The sequence below is a fragment of the Cygnus olor genome, chromosome 1, assembly GCF_009769625.2.
Source record: "Cygnus olor isolate bCygOlo1 chromosome 1, bCygOlo1.pri.v2, whole genome shotgun sequence".
NCBI classification, from domain to species: domain Eukaryota; kingdom Metazoa; phylum Chordata; class Aves; order Anseriformes; family Anatidae; genus Cygnus; species Cygnus olor.
Window position 1 is genome coordinate 26925456 of NC_049169.1, and position 19239 is coordinate 26944694.

The 19239-nt window shown below is 40.2% G+C and overlaps 1 protein-coding gene across 4 annotated transcripts in view; it reads right to left on the reverse strand.

Moving 5' to 3' along the window:
• Positions 1-14574: 14574 nt before the first annotated feature.
• The window catches only part of MET (MET proto-oncogene, receptor tyrosine kinase), a 91951-nt gene continuing 87286 nt past the window's right edge, over positions 14575-19239 (reverse strand). For all 4 annotated transcript variants that reach the window (XM_040550288.1, XM_040550263.1, XM_040550273.1 and 1 more), the window contains exons 19-21: positions 18116-18281; positions 17090-17226; positions 14575-16947 (exon numbers count right to left, since the gene is read on the reverse strand). In XM_040550288.1, coding sequence (XP_040406222.1) covers positions 16737-16947; positions 17090-17226; positions 18116-18281 — 514 coding nt within the window. In that variant the 3' untranslated portion in view covers positions 14575-16736. The remainder of the gene's footprint in view (positions 16948-17089; positions 17227-18115; positions 18282-19239) is intronic.

A 19239-nucleotide genomic window follows, 5' to 3' on the forward strand; every position in this document is an offset into this window, starting at 1 on the left:
AAATGCAGCCAACATGCAGTCCAGTTCAGAGTAGCTTCAGATGAGTGTCTGCTGCCCAACTGGCTCTTCCACACTTCACACACTATTGCATGTTACCGACTGAGTGGACTTGTGAAATGTAAATGGCCTATTTCTATTCTATTTAAAAATCAGGCATTTCTTCTGATAGTGAGAATAGGTCTGATGTGAACCGGGATTGCAGTAGGTTGCAATGAGGATCCCACGAAAGGCACAGAGATCCCAATAAAGAAGGTCTGTCAGGTTACAAATCCCAGCAGCTCAGATCAGCTTTCTTTTCTTTGTTTCAGTAGGAACTTCCCAATAAATGGGATCTGAGGTTCGTCAAAGTCTGTAACATTCAGTCTTGCAGGAAAACAAATTTTGGAAAAAAGAAAAAAGAAAAAATTTCCATCATGTTTTATATAGCTCCTAACACCAGGCATCTGCTCACTTTCTGTCAAAGTACATACATTGTGGAAAGGCAGACCATCAAATAAAGACATAGATTTCATCTCATCTGGTAAAGAATACATTTAATGTAAGAACTTGATACCAAAATGTATTTTGTAAACTAGCTGCACCTACCACGAGAACGGTTTGCTCTCTGATACTGTTAGAGTAGAACCACTGTCTGCTAACGTAAACGACTCTTCTCAGTGTCTTGTCAGTTACCCCAGTCAGTTAAAAACCAGAAGACTCCTTAAACGCTGTTGCTGTGTTTTGTATTGACAAAACCACATTACTCTATTAATGTATTTTTCTTTCGCAGCACTGTTTTTTTGGAAGACAGAGGCAGATGGTGGTGTAAGTTGCCTATAGTGGTCATGTAAATGCTTCCCCACAGAACTCACCTGTGTCCTTAGAACACAAGATCTGCTTACTTGGGACATCTGTCATCTCTTATCTGTACACAGGGATGCCATGAAACCACCTCGTGAGTAAAAGCAACTCTGAGGATGTTATCTTACCATTCTCCTTTACCCAAAGTACTCTTATACATGGCATTGTTCTCAGTTTTCTGGTGCTCTGGAAATTAGGAGGTCTCTGTCTGACCACAAAAGAGCCAGGATTTCACCCACTTGCATTCTGAAGTTGATGGTGGCCATGGGCTATTTGGGGCAAGACGAAATTATCAGAAATCAAGGGAGGAGGTTACAGACAAAGGGGCAGTGTGTGTGCAGACGGGAATGCAAGTTTTACGTCTGTACATTGTCTCAAGTTAACATTCATCTTGTTTGACCTCAAAAAACATTTTCTTATTTTGAGGCCTCAATTTTACACTGAATTGAGATGTCTAATGGTACACAGGTCTAATGTAAAGAGCAAAATTAATATCACAAGCATAAGAAATCTGAACATGAGAATTATCCGTCCTTGTATTTCATGCTTGTTTTGTAGTCCACTGTGAGTGGCTTCCTAGGCTACATATTGACAGCTCTTTATTCAACAGATTACACAGAAGAAAACTCCCCCAGAGGATTTCCACTATTGAGTATGTCTATGGCAAAAAGAATTTGTTAGGTTAATAATTCTGTCTATTCCTGAGAAGTTTGTAAAAAAGAGAAAAAATATGTTTGTTTGTTTGTTTGTTTTTGTTGCAATAACTTGAGACACAGGGATAGTTAATCCCATTCTCCCTGCATCTAAACATGGATGAAAGATGACTGACAGAAGCCTAATGCAAAACCAGAGGAAATGCATCCCACTGTAACGCCCCCCTGGACATAATCTTTTGGTTAAGGAGGACAACTCAGAACAAAAGTAACACAAAGATTAAAAGTCAGATTACACTGTTTTCATTTCTTCCTGTTCCATAAATACATAGAGGAGTAAAACATTATGCTTACTCCGAGAAAAAAAAAAAAAGCTGCCATTTTCCTCTTTCTGGCCCTCTAACAAGCATTTTATGTGAACTAATTGGGAATGGAAAATATTAAAACCAGAACTGTATTTTGGTAGTAATTAGTAACTCACTAAGGAATTTCGATATCTAGATGAACTATTTTGAACCAAAGAAAATACATTTGATTCTGGAAAGGGAACAAACTTGTATTCCACATGTGTGTTAACCAGTTCTCTAATTTTCAGAGATCGCACTTACTATTTCTGTGCCTGCTTTAACTCCTGTTGTTGCAGTTATAATGATATCCCTGACTGGTACAGATCATTAGTCTGAAAGAAAGCCTCATATACTTTCTCTCCAGATGGTAAGCTTAGGCTCTTTCAATCTGTGGAAAGTTAGTGCAAATACAGAGCTTTACTTCCTTCCTCAGCAGAAGATTTTGAACTTCTGTTTTTAGTCTCTCATGTTGGATCAGGATATACAGCAAGAAAAAAAAAAATGTCTTATCCCTGTTGTGATCACTAGGATGAGATGACAAAGAGATACAAACAGAGGTGGGATATCCAAAGGTTTAAGGTAACATCATCTAGCATGATGGAGAGGAGTCTCTATTCTGACTATTCTTTTTCAAATTTTTGTGGCCCTCACATCAAAAATCATTTTTAGAGAAAAAAGAGAACAGCAAGGAGCCTCTACAGATGTTGAAAGCGCAACACAGGAGAAGACAAAGAGCCTTCTTGAAAATTTAATGTGGACGGGTTGGTGGCAGGATGTGAGACTTTCATAACCTATGAAAACCACAGAAGGAATGGTAATAGCTGGAGGGGGTGAGACATGGATGGACTGCTGTTCCATGGGCGGCTTGCTGACATGGTGACATGAAAAGCTGTTTCTGAACCTAGCTGGATGTATTTGCAGACCTGCCGTAGCCGAGTCCAGCTTCACCATGTGTCCTTGCACAGTGATGGATGCTGGGTTTTGGCTGATTTGTGTCGCTCTTGATGGTTGGACCTATATTTGTTCATTTCTGGCAGTTTTTAGCTCTGCATCACTGCTTATTTATTTCTTGGCCTTATGTTCCTTTTAGTCACAACCTTTTCTTTCTTTGCTCTGAGTCGCATTAGACTGCTGCTGCCACCATTGTTCCCTGCCTCGTGTGCAGGGACTTTCCTGCCGGCCAGGAAGGAAAGAAATGAACGAGGAAAGGAATGGGAAGGTGGGAAGGTGAGGAGGAGAGGGCAACAGATCTGATGCCATTTTCTTTCCTTTGAGCATGTTGGCCCTTACAGTTTCAGGGCAATACAGCTTGCCTTTGACTGTGGGCTGCATTCCAGGGGAGGATTTTTCAAACGGGCTGCTAGCAAATCCTCTGTCAAAACCATAAAAATCTGTTCCAGCCCTCTTAACTTGGCAAGGCTGGGATTTTGCAGTGTGTGCGCTGGAGGGCCTGGTAGGGTCCCCTGCTGGTGGCCAGCCCTGCAGTGGGGCTGCTGCTGCCTGCCCTTGGCTCCAGGTGGAAAGGGGAGGGTAAAATGGGCTAGGTCTGTGGCAGCCCCAGAGGGTTTTGTTTTAATGTTAACATGTACGGGAATTTCTGTTAGCCGAGCAAAGCAAAACAAAAGGAAAACCAAAACAAATAGTGAAGCTGCTTCAGTGGGTGTGGGTGGAGCGGTTCCCCTAATGTCAGGGGAGGAACTGATGAGGAAGACAGAGAGGAATTTCAGTCCTGAGTAAACTGCAAAATCTCAGGGATGCCTGCCTGACGTCGGTGCTGCCGCCATCTGTGCGCCCAGTGTCATCCGAGACGTGCCTGACGCTGGTTGGTATGGATTAGGGATTAGTGACACCAGGCTAGGGGTGCAAAAGCCCACGGTGAAATACAACTCCTCAGGGTAGAAAGGAGGCTGAGGCAATTGTCACGGAGATCATAATCTTTCTTTTCCTGCTGCAGGATATACGGTCTTTATTTTAGGCTCTCTTTTGTAGTATAAGGTGATCCATGTAGGAGCTGACAATGGGCGTACATTAAGGTAGTGCAGAGTGCCAAGTACAATGCCAGCTGCACTGAGAGGTCTCCGCAGAGTTTTGGGAAAAGGAAGCCAAGCCAGAGTTCAGTGTTCCTGAAAGGGAGCAGCTTCTAATAATAGGAGACATTGAATCAGCCAGAGAAATGGTGTGTCTTAAACGAAGCGTAAAATTGGGTGACAACAAAATTTGAGAGCAGTGCCCTGAAATTGTTACTTCTGCGAGGACTCCTCTCGGGGGCTCTGATCTAGGTAAATGGATTTAGAAGGAGGTCCTCCACACTTTGTCAGTGACACGCGGACAAAAACCAAAGAGTTAGTGCCTTACATTTTTCTGATATAAAACAATTGATATCCATTAGCAAAGGGTATATTTAGCAGATCCTAAACAGACGCTACACTGCAGAAAATAAAATGGTGCTTTCTTTTTCTGCTTTCAGTCTTTGCTCATTGGTATGTACACATACACGTCTAATAAAAGATCATGAAGGATATCCAGAGATTCTTATCCAATCTATTTCAGAGTGTATTACAGAGATACCATCTAAAGACAACACAGACGCGTTCCAGCAAACTTACTTTGAAGCACAGCAGCCTAGAAGCCTGGGAGCTATTGCCAATGTAAAACTTCTATTTATTTCAGTTAATTCGCAGCAACAGTACTAATCAAATAGATTTAGCTTTATAGTTTTATTAATTACCAAAATGTAAATATGATGTTAGACTTGCTTCTTCTGGAAGCCGTGTATTCTCCAGTGGCAAGCCTTGGGACTTCAGGCATAGCGAGCACGATAGTGATTTATCAGCCCTTTTTAGTTAGCATCGGGAAACATGAAATAAGAAATGATCTGTGCGAAATAAGGAATGATCTTTATGAGCCGAGCGATGCACTAGATGGCACTGTTGGTTTGAGTTTTACCACAGCCGCCTTCTTCTGGGGAACTTGTCTTAATTAGCTTCCTTTTGAAAACAAACATGCTGTTTCAACAGAGGGTCAGTGTACATTGTTCTGGGCTGCTGCTTTTATGTTTATAGTCATGTAATCAATATGTTGTAAGGGTAATTAATTTTTAACTTCAAGCCAATTGTAGATCAAATGCCAGTAGAGTTGCTGGGTGGAGACAGTTTAATTTCTTTTGAAGCAATGATACTGATTAGCTGCAAAGGGTTCACAGCGAGTTGCTAGAGATCCAGAAGACCTTCTGCTTTGAAACTCTGGTGTTAACTTTAAAGTAACATTATTACTGTGATACAGATTAATGAGTTGTGGCATAATTCTGATACAGTTCCTCTCATGTACTCGCTATAGTTTGTCCTGTCAATTCCTATTTCAAAGCAGCTCTATTTGCTTTGACTAGTCTGTTCCTATCAAAGGCATGGCACAAAGTTAACACTAAACTGATCAAACTCACTTTCTGCTTTTCATCTCTTTTCTCTCGTTATCTGCCTTCAGGGACTCTAGAGGGCCCATGGCTAAGGATGAGATTGTGACCCTCCGTACAACAGGGTACAGGATCCTGCAAGAAGCCGGGGCATTCTCCAGTCTCTCTAGGCCACGTAAGTGGGTCGCACTGCCAGGCTGGTGTCCTGTCCTCCCTTCCCCTTCCCCTCCCTTCCCCTTTCCCCTTCCCTTTCCCTTCCTCTTTCCCTTCCCCTTCCCCTTTCCCTTTCCCTTCCCCTTCCCCTTCCCCTTTCCCCTTCCCCTTCCCCTTCCCCTTCCCCTTCCCCTTTCCCCTTCCCCTTCCCCTTTCCCCTTCCCCTTCCCCTTCCCCGTGGTCTGGCCACCTCTCATGGTCCATACTTTGAGATAAATGCTGCCCCTACTGCCAGTGCTTTCAGCCATCCCCTTGATGCTTCCTTGTCTGTGAGCTGACCTGTCTTGATCATATTTTCATCCCTTCTCGCTCTTTCATCTTCTTCCTTGCTTCTGTTCTTCAACATTCAAACAAATTAGAGTCTCAACACTCGGCTCTCTATCTCCTGTCATATTACTTTAATATCTTCTTCCTGCTCCTTTTTTTTTAACAATCAATAAATGGGCCATTTTCATGGGTAGGTTATTGATCACTTCTCCGGTTGTCTGGATTCTTTCTGATCTAGTGTCTGTGTTTTCCATTACATTAAAATTTCACTAGAGGCTCTGGCTATCCATTCTCGGGCAAGTCTCAGGGCCTCTCTGCTCTCCTCATCTTCCTTGATCTCTTGGCCGACTTTTGAGACTTTGATCATTTAATTGGATCTCATGCCAAGTAAAACCACAAGCGCTGGTTTAATCTGAAATTAAACTTTTGTTTAGTCTAACATTAAAATATAAGGTCAATTTCAAAACAAAAATATTTCACTTTCTCTGAAAAAAATCCAACCTTTCATACTTTTGGGCTCAAACTGTTAACTGAATTCAGTCTGAACAACAATTTCTGTCCTTTTGAGTCATACTTTTGAGTAAAACTGACCAGTTAATGGGACTGTGTTACTGAGCTGAGCTGCAAACGTCTCTGATTTCTGCTGGAGCCAAGAATAGCCCTCGGTATAGATGGGTATGGCCATCAGCTATTGAGACTTGTCAGATTTTTAACCTTTTCAGGAAGACAAAACATCGTAAGTCGGATAATGATCAGCAGAGTTTAAGATCCAACTATTACATTTTTTTATAACAGATGACTCTTGTGGCTGTTAGAGGCAAGACTGCAGCTATTGCAGCAGACCGTTCTGTAGACTGTAATCTACATTCGTTTGCAAAATATTAGATAAAGATCATGAAATTTATTCTAGTTTTGAGACAAACTAGAGATGGATATTTGCAGCATACAGAAAGATTGAAAACCCAATTATTACAACCACAAGAACTGAAAAGAAAAATCCATGCTGTCTTTCTGCCTGCCTGTTCTGCAGGAAGCATTTTTTCCATGCCCTTAGTCACAGTGCTTCGGAGTAGGGCTGCAGTGAGCACTTGCCAAAATTGGCTGTTTTGGGAGGCGGTGGGGTGGGACAGCAGCGTGTAGCAGTGTATTTACAGTAGAGGGAGCTGATGTTCAATGAGTGCATGCATGAGTATTCACTGCAGTATGGCTCCTTATCAGTCTGCAAGGACTACAGAAGAAATATTTCACCATTTTGGGGGGATACTTCTGCACCCCTCACCCGCTGGGTCCTGTCACAGCTGATCTCTCCAGCAGCAAGAGTGGCCTCAGGGAGCACTTGTCTGAAAAAGTCTTCTTCTGGGGCCAAGGGACATCTTCCCATGTCAGGTGTGACATGTGGGAGACTGGATGTAGTGTGTAAATAATATTTCAAACATTGAGCCTAGCACACCTCCTACCAAAGGCTGATGTTTCCACCTTTCTAAATATAACTTCCTGCTACACTGCAGACAGCATCTCCTTTGTATTCCTAGCTTTCCTGTGCTCCCTGCCCTTGGCCTGGGCTCTGTCTGACACATCTCACAAATGAGTGCTCAAGAAATTCTTTGATTTACAGCCCTCTTTTTACAAGCCAGAGATCTCTAGTTCCCTGGAACTGGCTGGTTGAATTATGCAAGTTATTCAAAGATAATTAAAAGAGACACAGCACATGTGAAACAACAGAATACATATGCACTCAAAAATATGGAGAGTTATAATTCCTTTAAGTGAGTTCTTTTGGATAATGCAGGATAATGGGCTGAAGGACTGGGGCTCCAGCTACATGAGCTCCTGCCCCTGGCTTTGCCATCACTCTCTTTGGGGAAAGCTGTCCTCCCGGTGAGGCAGCTTTCCTGCCTGCCACGGTTCACCTAAGGTAAGCACAAAGGAATTAGTTGGGGAAGGGACATTGTTCCGAGACAAACATAAGATATATACTTTAAAAAATGAAAAATAAAGGACTCAGAGGATTACTGACCCATCTATCTTGTATAACCTGAAAGATCCTCAAACAAGTTATGAATTTGCCATGCTAGCACCTAGTGCCACAGTTCTCAATCTGCATGTGTTTGTGGACAAAACCTCCAAGCAAGCGAAGTGCTGTAGTGCCTTGATTGTCGAGACAACTTGGATTATCTCACTGCTCGTTTCCTTTAGCCATGACCAACAGAGCTGCTGGCCTGATCACTCTATAAAGCAGTAAGAAGTTTTGAGAGTACTGAGTTCATCCCTGGCACCACTCTTAAGAAATGTGGACAAACTGTGAAGATCCAACAAGAAGAAAGTTAACGTGTTTAGAAAATATGTTATATGAGTAAAAGTTGAAGAAAATCTTTTAGCCTAGAGAAGACTAAGAAGGGAATTCTTGAAAGGTTAAAAGTTTTCTGTAAGTAAAATGGCAGTTATTTGTTCGCTGTGCAGACAGAGTTGGGGCAAACAAAAGGGGCGTGGGTCTTGGCACCAAGGAAAATCTGGAAAAGCTGTCCAGGAGGACTTTAGCAATAGTGAACACATAATGAAGCCTTGAAGTCCTTGTAGCTTGGGCAGTTTTTTATTTTGTTATTTAATGAAAACCTGTTAGACAAACATTTGGCAAGGCAGGTTAGGTGTGTTCATCATGTCTTGGTGGTGTGGGATAGACCAAATGATTTCCTGACATTTTCTCCAGCCTTATATTTCTGTTGGAGTCCTTTGAAATGTATTAATGAAGAGAAATCTCTCCCCAGGCTTGGTAGTATTATTTATTATACTTAGTATAAATAATAATTTCCTTACAAAGGAAAGCTCATATCTCCAAAACTGATTCTTTCTGCTCATTTTCTGGTCAGCTTTCCTCCTCAGGTCTTGGCGTTAGTCATTATTGTAGCAGGAGAAAATTATGATTAGCTGTTTAAGCAAAGGAGTATTTGATTAGAAGCATCAAAAAAGGAAACAAGGAGGCCTTTATGATGACATTTCTATTAGGGAATTCTCTCAATTGTACAGTGTTTCATAATCGTGGATAAATTTGGTGTTAATTTCGTTAACCAGCCTTTCTCAGAGTGATTGATTTTTGAGCTGTATGCCATTGTCCTTGTTACTGGATAATACCTTCATGTTGGACAATACACTGATGTTATCCCAGCTGATCACAGTGGTAGGATGGATTTGCCTCTTTAAACAGCCTCTTATCAGTTTTCCCTTGTCTTGAAATATAAATTATTGTAGAGTGAGGGACATCTCCTGTATTCTCTAGCGTGGCTTTGCTCTGTGAGAAGATGCATTATGTATTCAATCTGTATCTGAAGAAAACCCAGTCCACAACATAAGCATCTCAAGTTTCGGATACCTTTCACGTACATGAGAAAACACAACACCGGCATTGCAAAACACAGATAAACCACAGCAGCAGTGCACCTCATTCAGATACCCTATATCTGGCTGACGCAGCCACCTCTCGGCAATGCTTTAGCACTAAATGGAAGTTCCCTGGAGACTCTATAAGTCTACCACTTCATGCTTAGATAGCCGGGATTTGCAATACATCTGGGAAGTGAAAAAACACTGGGAAGCATTTCAGATCTTGAAGGAACTGACCGCTACAAACAGATGGCTTCTTTCCAGAGAAAGCTCTTCCAGCTTTCAGAAATGCTGCTCATAAAACCTGACCTAGCTGTTAGGGGTAGAATATAACTAAGTAACAGGGGGTGGAGAGGAGTGATATTAAACTTTTGTAGAAAAGAGCATTGGAAACCTTAAGCAGTAAAATCCTTTGATCTCATTGTGGTCTCTAATTCCTCTATTGCAATTGAATGTATGAATGTTGGATAAAATTTCTGTGTTCTCATTCAGTTGGTAAAGGAAGGTGTTTTTTTTCAGTTTTCACTGAAATGAGAACTTGATAGGCTGAACTCTGTCTGAAAAAAATGCTTATGTATGTTGTATTTTATGAATGAATCTGTTTGGCAGCCTAGCGCATAAGTACGTTATGAAAAATACGACCTAAACCAAGCATTTCATTAAGGAAGGACATATGTTAGTGGCTTTCTGTATGGGCTGTTAACCTTCATGGCCACCAATTTCCCTGCAATGAAGTTACTATTCTAACACCATTTCACGTTTTATGCAGCAAAATATAGGACTACATAAATTTTAATCCAATGGTGGTAAGTACTATAGAGACTTTGGGAAAAGTTCTGCGTGAATAACAATTTGTTCAGCACAGAGATAAGGATTTGTTTATATTGATCATCACCATCCAGCCATTATTTTCCTGTTCAGGATTGTCTGCAATACGTAATATCGGGTGGATATTTGCACACGGAACTTCCATATTGTGATGCCTTCTGGTATTGTGAAGATACAAGACAAAAAAGAGGATGAGATACTTGGTAGATCAGTCCTGGTGAATGAAAGAACCCTCAACTACTGCAGAGAATTCAGTAGTTTCTGCTGGATAACCTAAAATGAGCTTTCCTGGACTCTTTCCCAACCACTTCAGTTTTGATAAGAAACAAAACCTATTTCAAGGTGCCCAGAACAGCTGATAGAAGACAATTCCATTCATTTATCCAAGGAAGCCGGAAGATTTATTCTGAAGGTATTCACTCTCTTAAACATATGACATAGAATTAAGCATATTTTAAAATAATTTACTTTGTAAGTTTTTGATGGTCTTAGAAAAACCCTGCTGCTATAAATTAATGTCGAGATACCTAGCAAATACGTTTTATAATTTTTTGTGTTACAGCCATACAAATATATTTCCAGGATATTTTGGGGTAAACTTAATATTCACAAAACCAAGCAGAAATACGCTTATCAAAGAGGTGAGTTTGTTTTCATCATTTCAATGAAATGATTCAATGCTCCTGGAGTCTGCATGGGCCTGACAAACCCTTACCCTGTTCCCATCGGATTCAGAGCCGATGTTCAAAGTTCTGGCAACAGCTGGAAGTGTTTGGTGCTTCAGAAGTGTAGGGAGGACACAGGCAGTACTGTTCTGGGACATTTGTACAGTTATGAGCTGTTGACCTCACAGGGAAATACTTCTAAAGCTGTTACGACTGTTGTGGCCAGGTGGCAGGTATGGTGCATAGGCAAGGCTGGCAATTTGATAGAAAAGCTAATTTTAGTAGATATGTTTCCACTAGCTGACAATGAATGAAGAAGCTATTCAGATAATTACACTTCTCTACAAAATGCAAAAGTTACATGGTTAGAGTGTTTTTAACTTTCTGAAGCTGCTTGTCCATCCTGTAGCTCTAACCTCTTCTACGTGTAAGAAATCCACTAGCATATGTTTGGGTTGGATGTGACTCATTCCTTGTTACGTCCCATTTGCTGACTAGGGTATACATGTTTTCAAATTATTGCATGTGTTTGCCACAAGTTTCGCACCATATCTATATTTATGAGTTCCACCAGGCTGCAGCTCAGCTGTCTTTCTCAAATTGTCTTAATTTTTTTATTTTCTGTGCCACAAAAAAGATAGAGAGTATAGCACCCCTGTCTGAAGTCCTTTTTTCCTCACTAATTGAAGTCCAAACTGCATTTTTAGTGTTTATTTTCTTTCTTTTCTTTTTTTTTTTTTTCAAACTTACAAAGTATGCCAACAACCCCAGTGAGCTGCGAACTCGTGGCAGCTGAGGTGTCCATGTTTGGTCATGCACCCTAAAGTTTTTGGCAAGGACACTTCTTATATTGTGAAGGAGGACATTCAGCTGTCATTTACACCAGAGAGGGGCTCAACGTGTGCTTGGTAATTAGAAATCTGGCAAGTATTAATACACAGTATTTGCAGAAACCCACGGGGCCTCAGAGGCCCAAGTAAGGATGACTTTTCTGTTAAATTGTCATAATGGATGTGAGAAGACGTCCTGCAGATGCTGACGAACCTCCTAACAGCACCAGGCTGTTGCAAAGTACTTACTACCATGAAAGAAAAGCATAAGAAAACAAGGTTAAATAAGTCACCCTGCATTAGTGCCTACCAAGAAAGAAAAGAACAAGAAAATTGGGTAAATAAGTCACCCATCTTCAGTGTTCTAGCGCGGGTTGTACAAACAAAACCTTATCAAGTCTGACCTACAGTTTCTGGCTATATTTGCTTAAATCCCTAAATACATCTCTGTTCCTTTGTTGAGTCCCATGAGACTCCTGCTCCAGCTTCTATGCTAACTTCAGACCCGAGGAGGATGGGATGAAGTGACAGAAGGAGGAAAAAGAAACCTGAACATACCTCTCACCCTTTCTCTAGCCCCAAATAAACTAACAGAGAAACCAGAAGCCCAGCACGGCCTGCTTGTCCAAGCTGCCCCAGATGGCCTCTCAGCCAGGAGGGCCTCTATGGGCTGTCCTGGCCTGGCCTTCAGCCTCCCCAAGGCACAGCATGGCATGAGGAGCTTGCCAGCTCCAGAAGGGAGAGCACCTAGGTCGATGGTCACGTCAGCCAAAGAAGCATCGCTCCTTGCAAAACACGAAGCAAAATTTCTCCTCTCCATCCCTCAGGAGGTCGTGGAGTGGCAGCACGTGCTTGACTTTAATCAGAGAGACAACCTTTCGGTGCTCTCATTAGAAGTGATTTCACCTCTAGCAGGTGGATGGCGGTTTTAAAAGGCAAATTGACTGATAATGTCCAAGCACGCTGCTCTGGGGCCAGATACCGCTCTCAGCTGTGCCGGTGTCAGCTGAATCAATCAAGTTGCTCTGAGTTCTCCCTGCTGCTTATGAGATCAGGATTTCTTGTAAATGTTTTTATTAGCAGATCTGGCAAAACACTGAGATTTCCTGTGTCTTTCTTCGATGCTCGGAATACTTAGTTCATGACCTATTTGTTAAAAGTAATGGAAATTGGAATGTCTCAGGAATAGATGTTTGGTTTAATAAGAAAAAAAAATAATAAAAAAAAAGATTTGTATTTCATTTATCAGCTTTTACCTCTTTCTGAGATACAATGTTATAGCTTAATGCCAGAAATGAAATTTCTGAAGGGAGAGGTTAATTTGTAGGTTTAAAATTATTTTGATGCTATTTTACAGTTGACCACCCATACAGCTTCTGTAACAAATTTGTAATGTACCTTTTCTTTTTCCTTTGGTTATATAAGGCATTTCAGTCCACACTTCATGACTGTATTTAGGACGATATATAGAAGGTAAGCAATATGCAAAACCAAAGGAAGCCAATTGTACAGTGTACCATTTATATATATATATTTACATATTTTTTAGCAACCTTTAATATTGTTGGATGTATTAAAAACCTTCCTTAATATAGGCAAATTGTTTACAAAGGCTGAGTTAGCAATGCACCCAAACTTTTGAGTGAAATCAACAGCATCATTTCTGTGGGAAGAGGATATCCCTCCCAATTTTTTTTTTTAATCCCTTGGCTTATGCATAGGGTATCCCTTATGTAACTTTTTGATCATGGTCCATGTCTACTGTTAATATTAATGTCAGGGGACTGCTGCCAGCTTAAGTCAGCTGAAGATCTGATGCAGAGTGTACCTGGCATAAGCAAAGTTACTGAGCGCGGGAAGCTTGTGATTCTGTTGACTCTTTCGAAAATGCATTATATATTGCATCTCTTAAAATCATGAGTCATAATCAGAGGAATGTGTTACAAATCTGGTATTTAAGTTCAGACCATCATTTTGCTGTGCATTTTTCTGTTTTATGTTGAAGACCCCGATATTAATAGCAGACCGCAAGATAAACTTGGAAAGGTTTTACTGACTTTTCAGGGAAATCCTGAAAATGTGTTGGAAAATAAATTACGTGTAAATAAACAGAATGAAAAATGTCAGAGCATTTAATTGCATTGGGCTTGTGACACAACAGAAGAGCTGCTATTTTGTATGTGTTTTTTCCCTAAAATATTTTAACATTTTGAGGTGAAACCAAGCATTTGCGTTTTCTATTAATAAGTAAATGTAACTGGAAAAATTGTGGTTTCCTTGATATTTTGAAATTACAGGTGCATATAAATGCTGGTTTTAATTGGTTGAGACTTTGCGCATCAGAATATTTCAGAGTGAATTAAGTACAAAATGCCACTCAGGTAAGCCGTGGGAGGAACCAGCCTTTAGTGTCATCATGTTTAAGAGTCGCACAGGGCACTGAACGTTGCAGTGTTTGTGGGGTACCGTCTCAAAATTCACTTTACAGAAGTGAATTTGTGAGTTCAGTGGGAGATGTCTTATCTGATTGCTAAGAACTAAGGCCCCTGCAAACTGGAAAGCCTCCTGTCTTCAGGTGCCACAGATACCAAGCACCTCGTAGAAATGAAATGCGTGATGGATGACCATGATCCTCATAGCCGTGATAGGTTCAGATGCACTTTTGTGCTTGAAGTTTCTTGTGGCTCATGACTGATTAGGGAGCCTAGACACTGAACGTGAGCACTGTCATTCATCCATCCTTGGGCTAAGCAGCTACTCCTTGCAGTGCCTACATGAAGAGCTTCAAATGTCATCCCCAACACTAAGTGCATGAAGAATTTTAAGGCTCTGCGTGGGTGCAGCCTGTGAATAGGGAAGAGACTTTCCAACCAAAGAGACATTGCCAAAATTGTTTGCTACAGTATATTCTGCACTTTTCTCTGAAGCATATAGTACTGGGCTGATGAACCTGTGTGCTTGATTTATTGGAGCACTCTCCATATTTTTATGTTTCTGAGCTTTTCCTCTCTGTTGCTCTCTTTCACACGGTTCCATTGGTTGCTATTCCCATCTTAGTCAGAAAAAAATGTACAGACTTATCTCAGCTTAATGGTCAAATGCTAACAGTAATAACAGCACTCAGAGTATAAAGTATTACAATAATTCATTTTAATAACTTGTTTATTAGGTCATAACAACAACTATGAACATAAGTACCATTCAGCTCTTCTGCAGATACATGAACTTACTAACATCAAATCTTAACCAGAATCACGTATTCTTACAGGTGTCCCAGACACAACATTAACTTTATTAAGCAAAAGTTCATAAATAGTAAAAATGTCCTCTGTTTCACATTGCAGCGTTCCTCAAGCATGTATGTACAAGTCTGGAGTATCTTCTCCAAATCTATGTGTCATAAACTTCCTTAGCTGTTCTAACAACCATAGAGATGATTTTTTTGCCTGCAGCAAAGCCTTTTGTCCTTGAGCAATCTACAATTAGTATTGCTCTCAGCAGACATGAAAGTTTGTTTCTGAAATGAAAGTGGTGATGAAACACAGTACAATATTATCTGCTCGTAGTTTGCCTACACACTCTGCCCTCATTATAAATCTTTCAGTTATAACACTGTCTCCCAAGAACAACATATCTCCCTTATATCAGTTCTTTATCCACACTACCTCTCTTTGAAGATCTTAAAATGGTTGGCTTCAAGCAACAGAGATATTATACTTAGGGTGGAGTGTGTTTGCAGTCAGTTATCTTCCTTTTTAATATTTACACAGTATTTTTAAGGTTGCTACAATTTATGAATCATGTACGTTGACATACATTTTCTGAAATGTTCACAGTGCAGTATTTTGTGGCCTAACCAAACCTTGTAAATGTCATTAAAAATAAACTTTTTTTTTTTTTTAATATAAAAATAGAATACTTTATGTGTTTACACCAACAAACCCAGTTCTATCCTATACTAAACAAGCTATACAGTAGTATGCACAGAATTCCACAGGAACAGAAATGACATGTGATGCTTGCCCTAAAGCTATAGTACTCCCCTCTAATGAACGAAAGTTTCATTTACTCTCTCTCTCTTCATTTTCTTTTTCTTGTTATAATGGAGAAATAAAAGTAGGTATCATAATTCACTCGGTTGTGTGATCCAAGAAGAGGTTAGGGGGCCTAAAGCTGTTTTCTTCTTTTGATCAGTCTTCTAGCTTCTTAGGGCTGGCATGAAAAAATTATCAACATGTCTGCTATGGCACAGTCTTCTTAGGTCAGGGCTGGCTGCAACACCTCCACTCTTTACTCACCTTTGGCAGCAGCTCCACCCAAGGGTAGGTGGCACACCTTCAGCTCCTTTGCTGTGTGACTCACCAGACAGCAGCTCCATATAGCAGCCAGCCTGCCTGTCTCCTCTCCCTCTCTAGAATAATGCAGCCCATGTTACTACATCCCAGGGTTTAGCCTGGCATTTAATATGGACGCCTTCAAGTTTTTAGTCTCTGAGAATAGTTACTTCTTTACTGAAAGAGTTGGAGGCTTTGCATTTTTTTCAGTGAGTGATCCGTCAATATAGGCTGTTGCTCAAGTGGTTGAATGTTGGAATGAAGTTGACACTAGGAATGCTTAAAGCTAGATGCTTTTCTGCTCATTTTATGTACCGTCTGACTACATAAGAGGACTGGCAAGGCTGACATGCTTATTTTACTGTGCACAAATTCTTTGATGTTAATTTCTGCTGTTGAAGACATTCACCATGAAGCTGGCTCTATTGGCTGTTTATCTTCTCAGAAACCTAGTTAATATAGTGCAAAAATCCAAAGTTTGGACTGTGTGGGAGGAAAATATATTTTAAAACTCTTGTAAGTATCATTGTTTGTCTAAGCCTTTTGTGTGAAAACCATTTCTGCACTGCTCATTATCCTAAAGTACATGCAACAGTAATAGTCCTTCCAGCCTTACTGATTGGTATTCTACATTCTTCTTCATGGCATTAATGAGGAATCTTTGTTCTTGGGTCCGAGCTCACATTAATGAGAACTAGTGAGAACTAGCTCTGGATGGTAGCAAACAACGTTTCCATTTGGTAAATTGATGCAGTTGTCCAAATACTTGGAAATTACTGTGATGGTTTACAGAATCCCATAGCCTTAAACAATATGATATCACATCCTTGTACTAGTGCAACTTGGGCAACAACATAAACATGTGCAACAGTGTTCTCACAAAGACTGGGCAGTAAAAACTTGTGGACAAAAGGTTTCATTTTTTCATTCATACAACTACGAATGGATTTTCCTCTGTTTTAGACATACCCGTCATGTGTCTACATCCATGTCTGTATTGTCTTGTGATGATAAAAGAGAAGGATAGGGAGCAATGCACTTCACGTTGACATAAGTAGCATTGACATGAACATAGTGTTCTCCAATAAAAGTGGAGAAGATTGTTGATATTTTTGAAACAAGTTCAGAAAATGCTGGACGCATCTCAGGTTTTGGATGCCAACACTTCAGCATGACTTCATACCTGCCATTCAAATAAAAGAAGTGTTCAATTATGAAGTTATGTAAAAAAACAAAACAGAAAACACTCTATTTTTCCCCCACTGTCTCAGTTTCTGTAACATCAGAATCAGCAGCAGTTGCAGAAGGTTTTGCAAACTACTTACAGTGGATCAGGGCAGTATTCAGGTTGTAGCAGCCTTCTTCCTTGTAATAAGTAAACAGTTATATCGAAAGAATTTACATCAGGATAAGGTGGTGCCCCTCTTGTCATAAGTTCCCATAACAACACCCCAAAGGACCACTAAGAAAACAAAGAAATAAATAATAAATGATAGGTTTGGAGAGCTTTATATTCCAGTTTTAGAACATAGTTTGACAGATTTACGTATTCAAGTGCGTTGGTTTTCCTTTGAGAAGCTATTTTACTGCATTCAGCTTTCTTTTAAGTGGGCTAATAAACACTGTAGGGACTTGAGGAGCCACTTAAATTAGAGCCAGAGAAACTCAACCAAATAAAAGAAAAGAAAAGCCTATAGGCCTACTTAGCTGGTATAAATTGGCAGACCTCTTTTGAGGTTAGTGGATTGCTGCCAATTTACATGATCTGATGATCTGACTAAACCTGTGTAAATACATACAGAGGAGAGTATATGTGGTGAAAATTCTATGCATCACAGGCTAATTTGAATCTGGATTGAAAGGAGGGCTAAAATACAAAGTAATCCAGCCAACTAATGACTTCAGCTTATAATTTTTCTTCATAAATGGACAGGTAATACTTGAGATTGCTGTAGGCAGTCAATAAGCATTTATAAAGCAAATAAGGACTTTTTGAGACCTATTACATTCTAAGAGTGTCAAAGTTAACCTGCTGTTTTGTCAAGCTTTCCAGAGCCCCTCCTATAACAAGGTTCAGCTCCAACTTGGCTCCTGGGAATGTCCTTAGTTTCCCTCGGAGTGCGATTAAACTCCTAATTCTTTCCTGAGTAGTAACAGATAATTAGGTCAACATCTTGTTGCTTTGTGATTGGGACAAATGCTTTTTCTGGTTATAAAAACAGTCGCTTATTGTTACATGAACTAAAGTTAAATTCAAATAGAAGTTCTGGTTTGGAGTTAGTCCATTCTTTAAATGCTAGAAGGCAATATGAGAGAAATTAATAGGTGATACAAATATGTTTCTACATTACCACATCTGACTTTGTTGTGAACTTCTGAGTTTGTAAACTTTCTAAAGCCATCCATTTCACTGGCAGTTTAGCTCCTGTTTTATTGTGCACACTGTAGTATTCTTTATCATAGACATCTCTAGCAAGACCAAAATCAGCAACCTTGACAGTGAATTTTTCATCCAACCTGGAGAAATGACAAAAAGTATTATCTTCAGCTGAGCAGACAGTATTTACAATGATGGCAGATTATAAAGACTGACTTGCATTTTTGATACTGTGACTTTGGAAGGCAGTATGTTGTCTTGGAACTATTAACTAATATTACATTGAAACAAAAAATGCAGCAAAGTATATTTGATACCCATTTAACAACAGTGAATGAACTCGGGAAATTACTGGTACTGTTTTGATAATACAATTCAAATTACAGGTCTTTTGAAACTATTGCTCCATAGAAAAAAATCTTTGCTAATAACCTATACATCCTGATTAAGTGCTACATCATTTCTTCCACAGCTGTTTCTTCTCCTATATGCTTAGAAAACTCTCATTTTTATTTCCAAATCAAAGTATCACCTTTCCTATTCACTTTCAGTTTGGGTAAGGAAGGACGTATCATTATCTCAGTGACCGCCCACACCTAATAATTGATATAATAACAAAACCAATACCAATGAATCACAGAACTGCAGACTATCCCAAGTTAGAAGGGACCCACAAGGATTACCGAGGCCAACTCCTGAAGGGAGTAGGAGGAAACCCTGATGGGTTGTTGGGAGGGCAGTTTATGACATAGCTGCTTCCTGCACCTCTTCTAGGATAGTGGAATAGATTCAGTAGTCCATGGGGACTGTATTTGCATCCTGGTTTTCTTCTGGAGCTGTGTTTCTGAACTGCATGAGTCCTCAGGAGAATGGGGGTCTTCAACCCTACATCTTCCTCTCATGTGGTAGCAGCTATCCAGTCTCTGAAGTACTGAGCCATATTAAAGCAGCCATTCAGTTGTCAATATGAGATATCCTGATAGCTGATAGATGATAGCTGTTACCTTCTCCCCCAAGGAAGAGACAGCAGGTGAGAGGGAAGTGTCCTGTTGCTATTCCTTGGATTTAGATGAGATGAAACAGGACTCTTATTCAGTA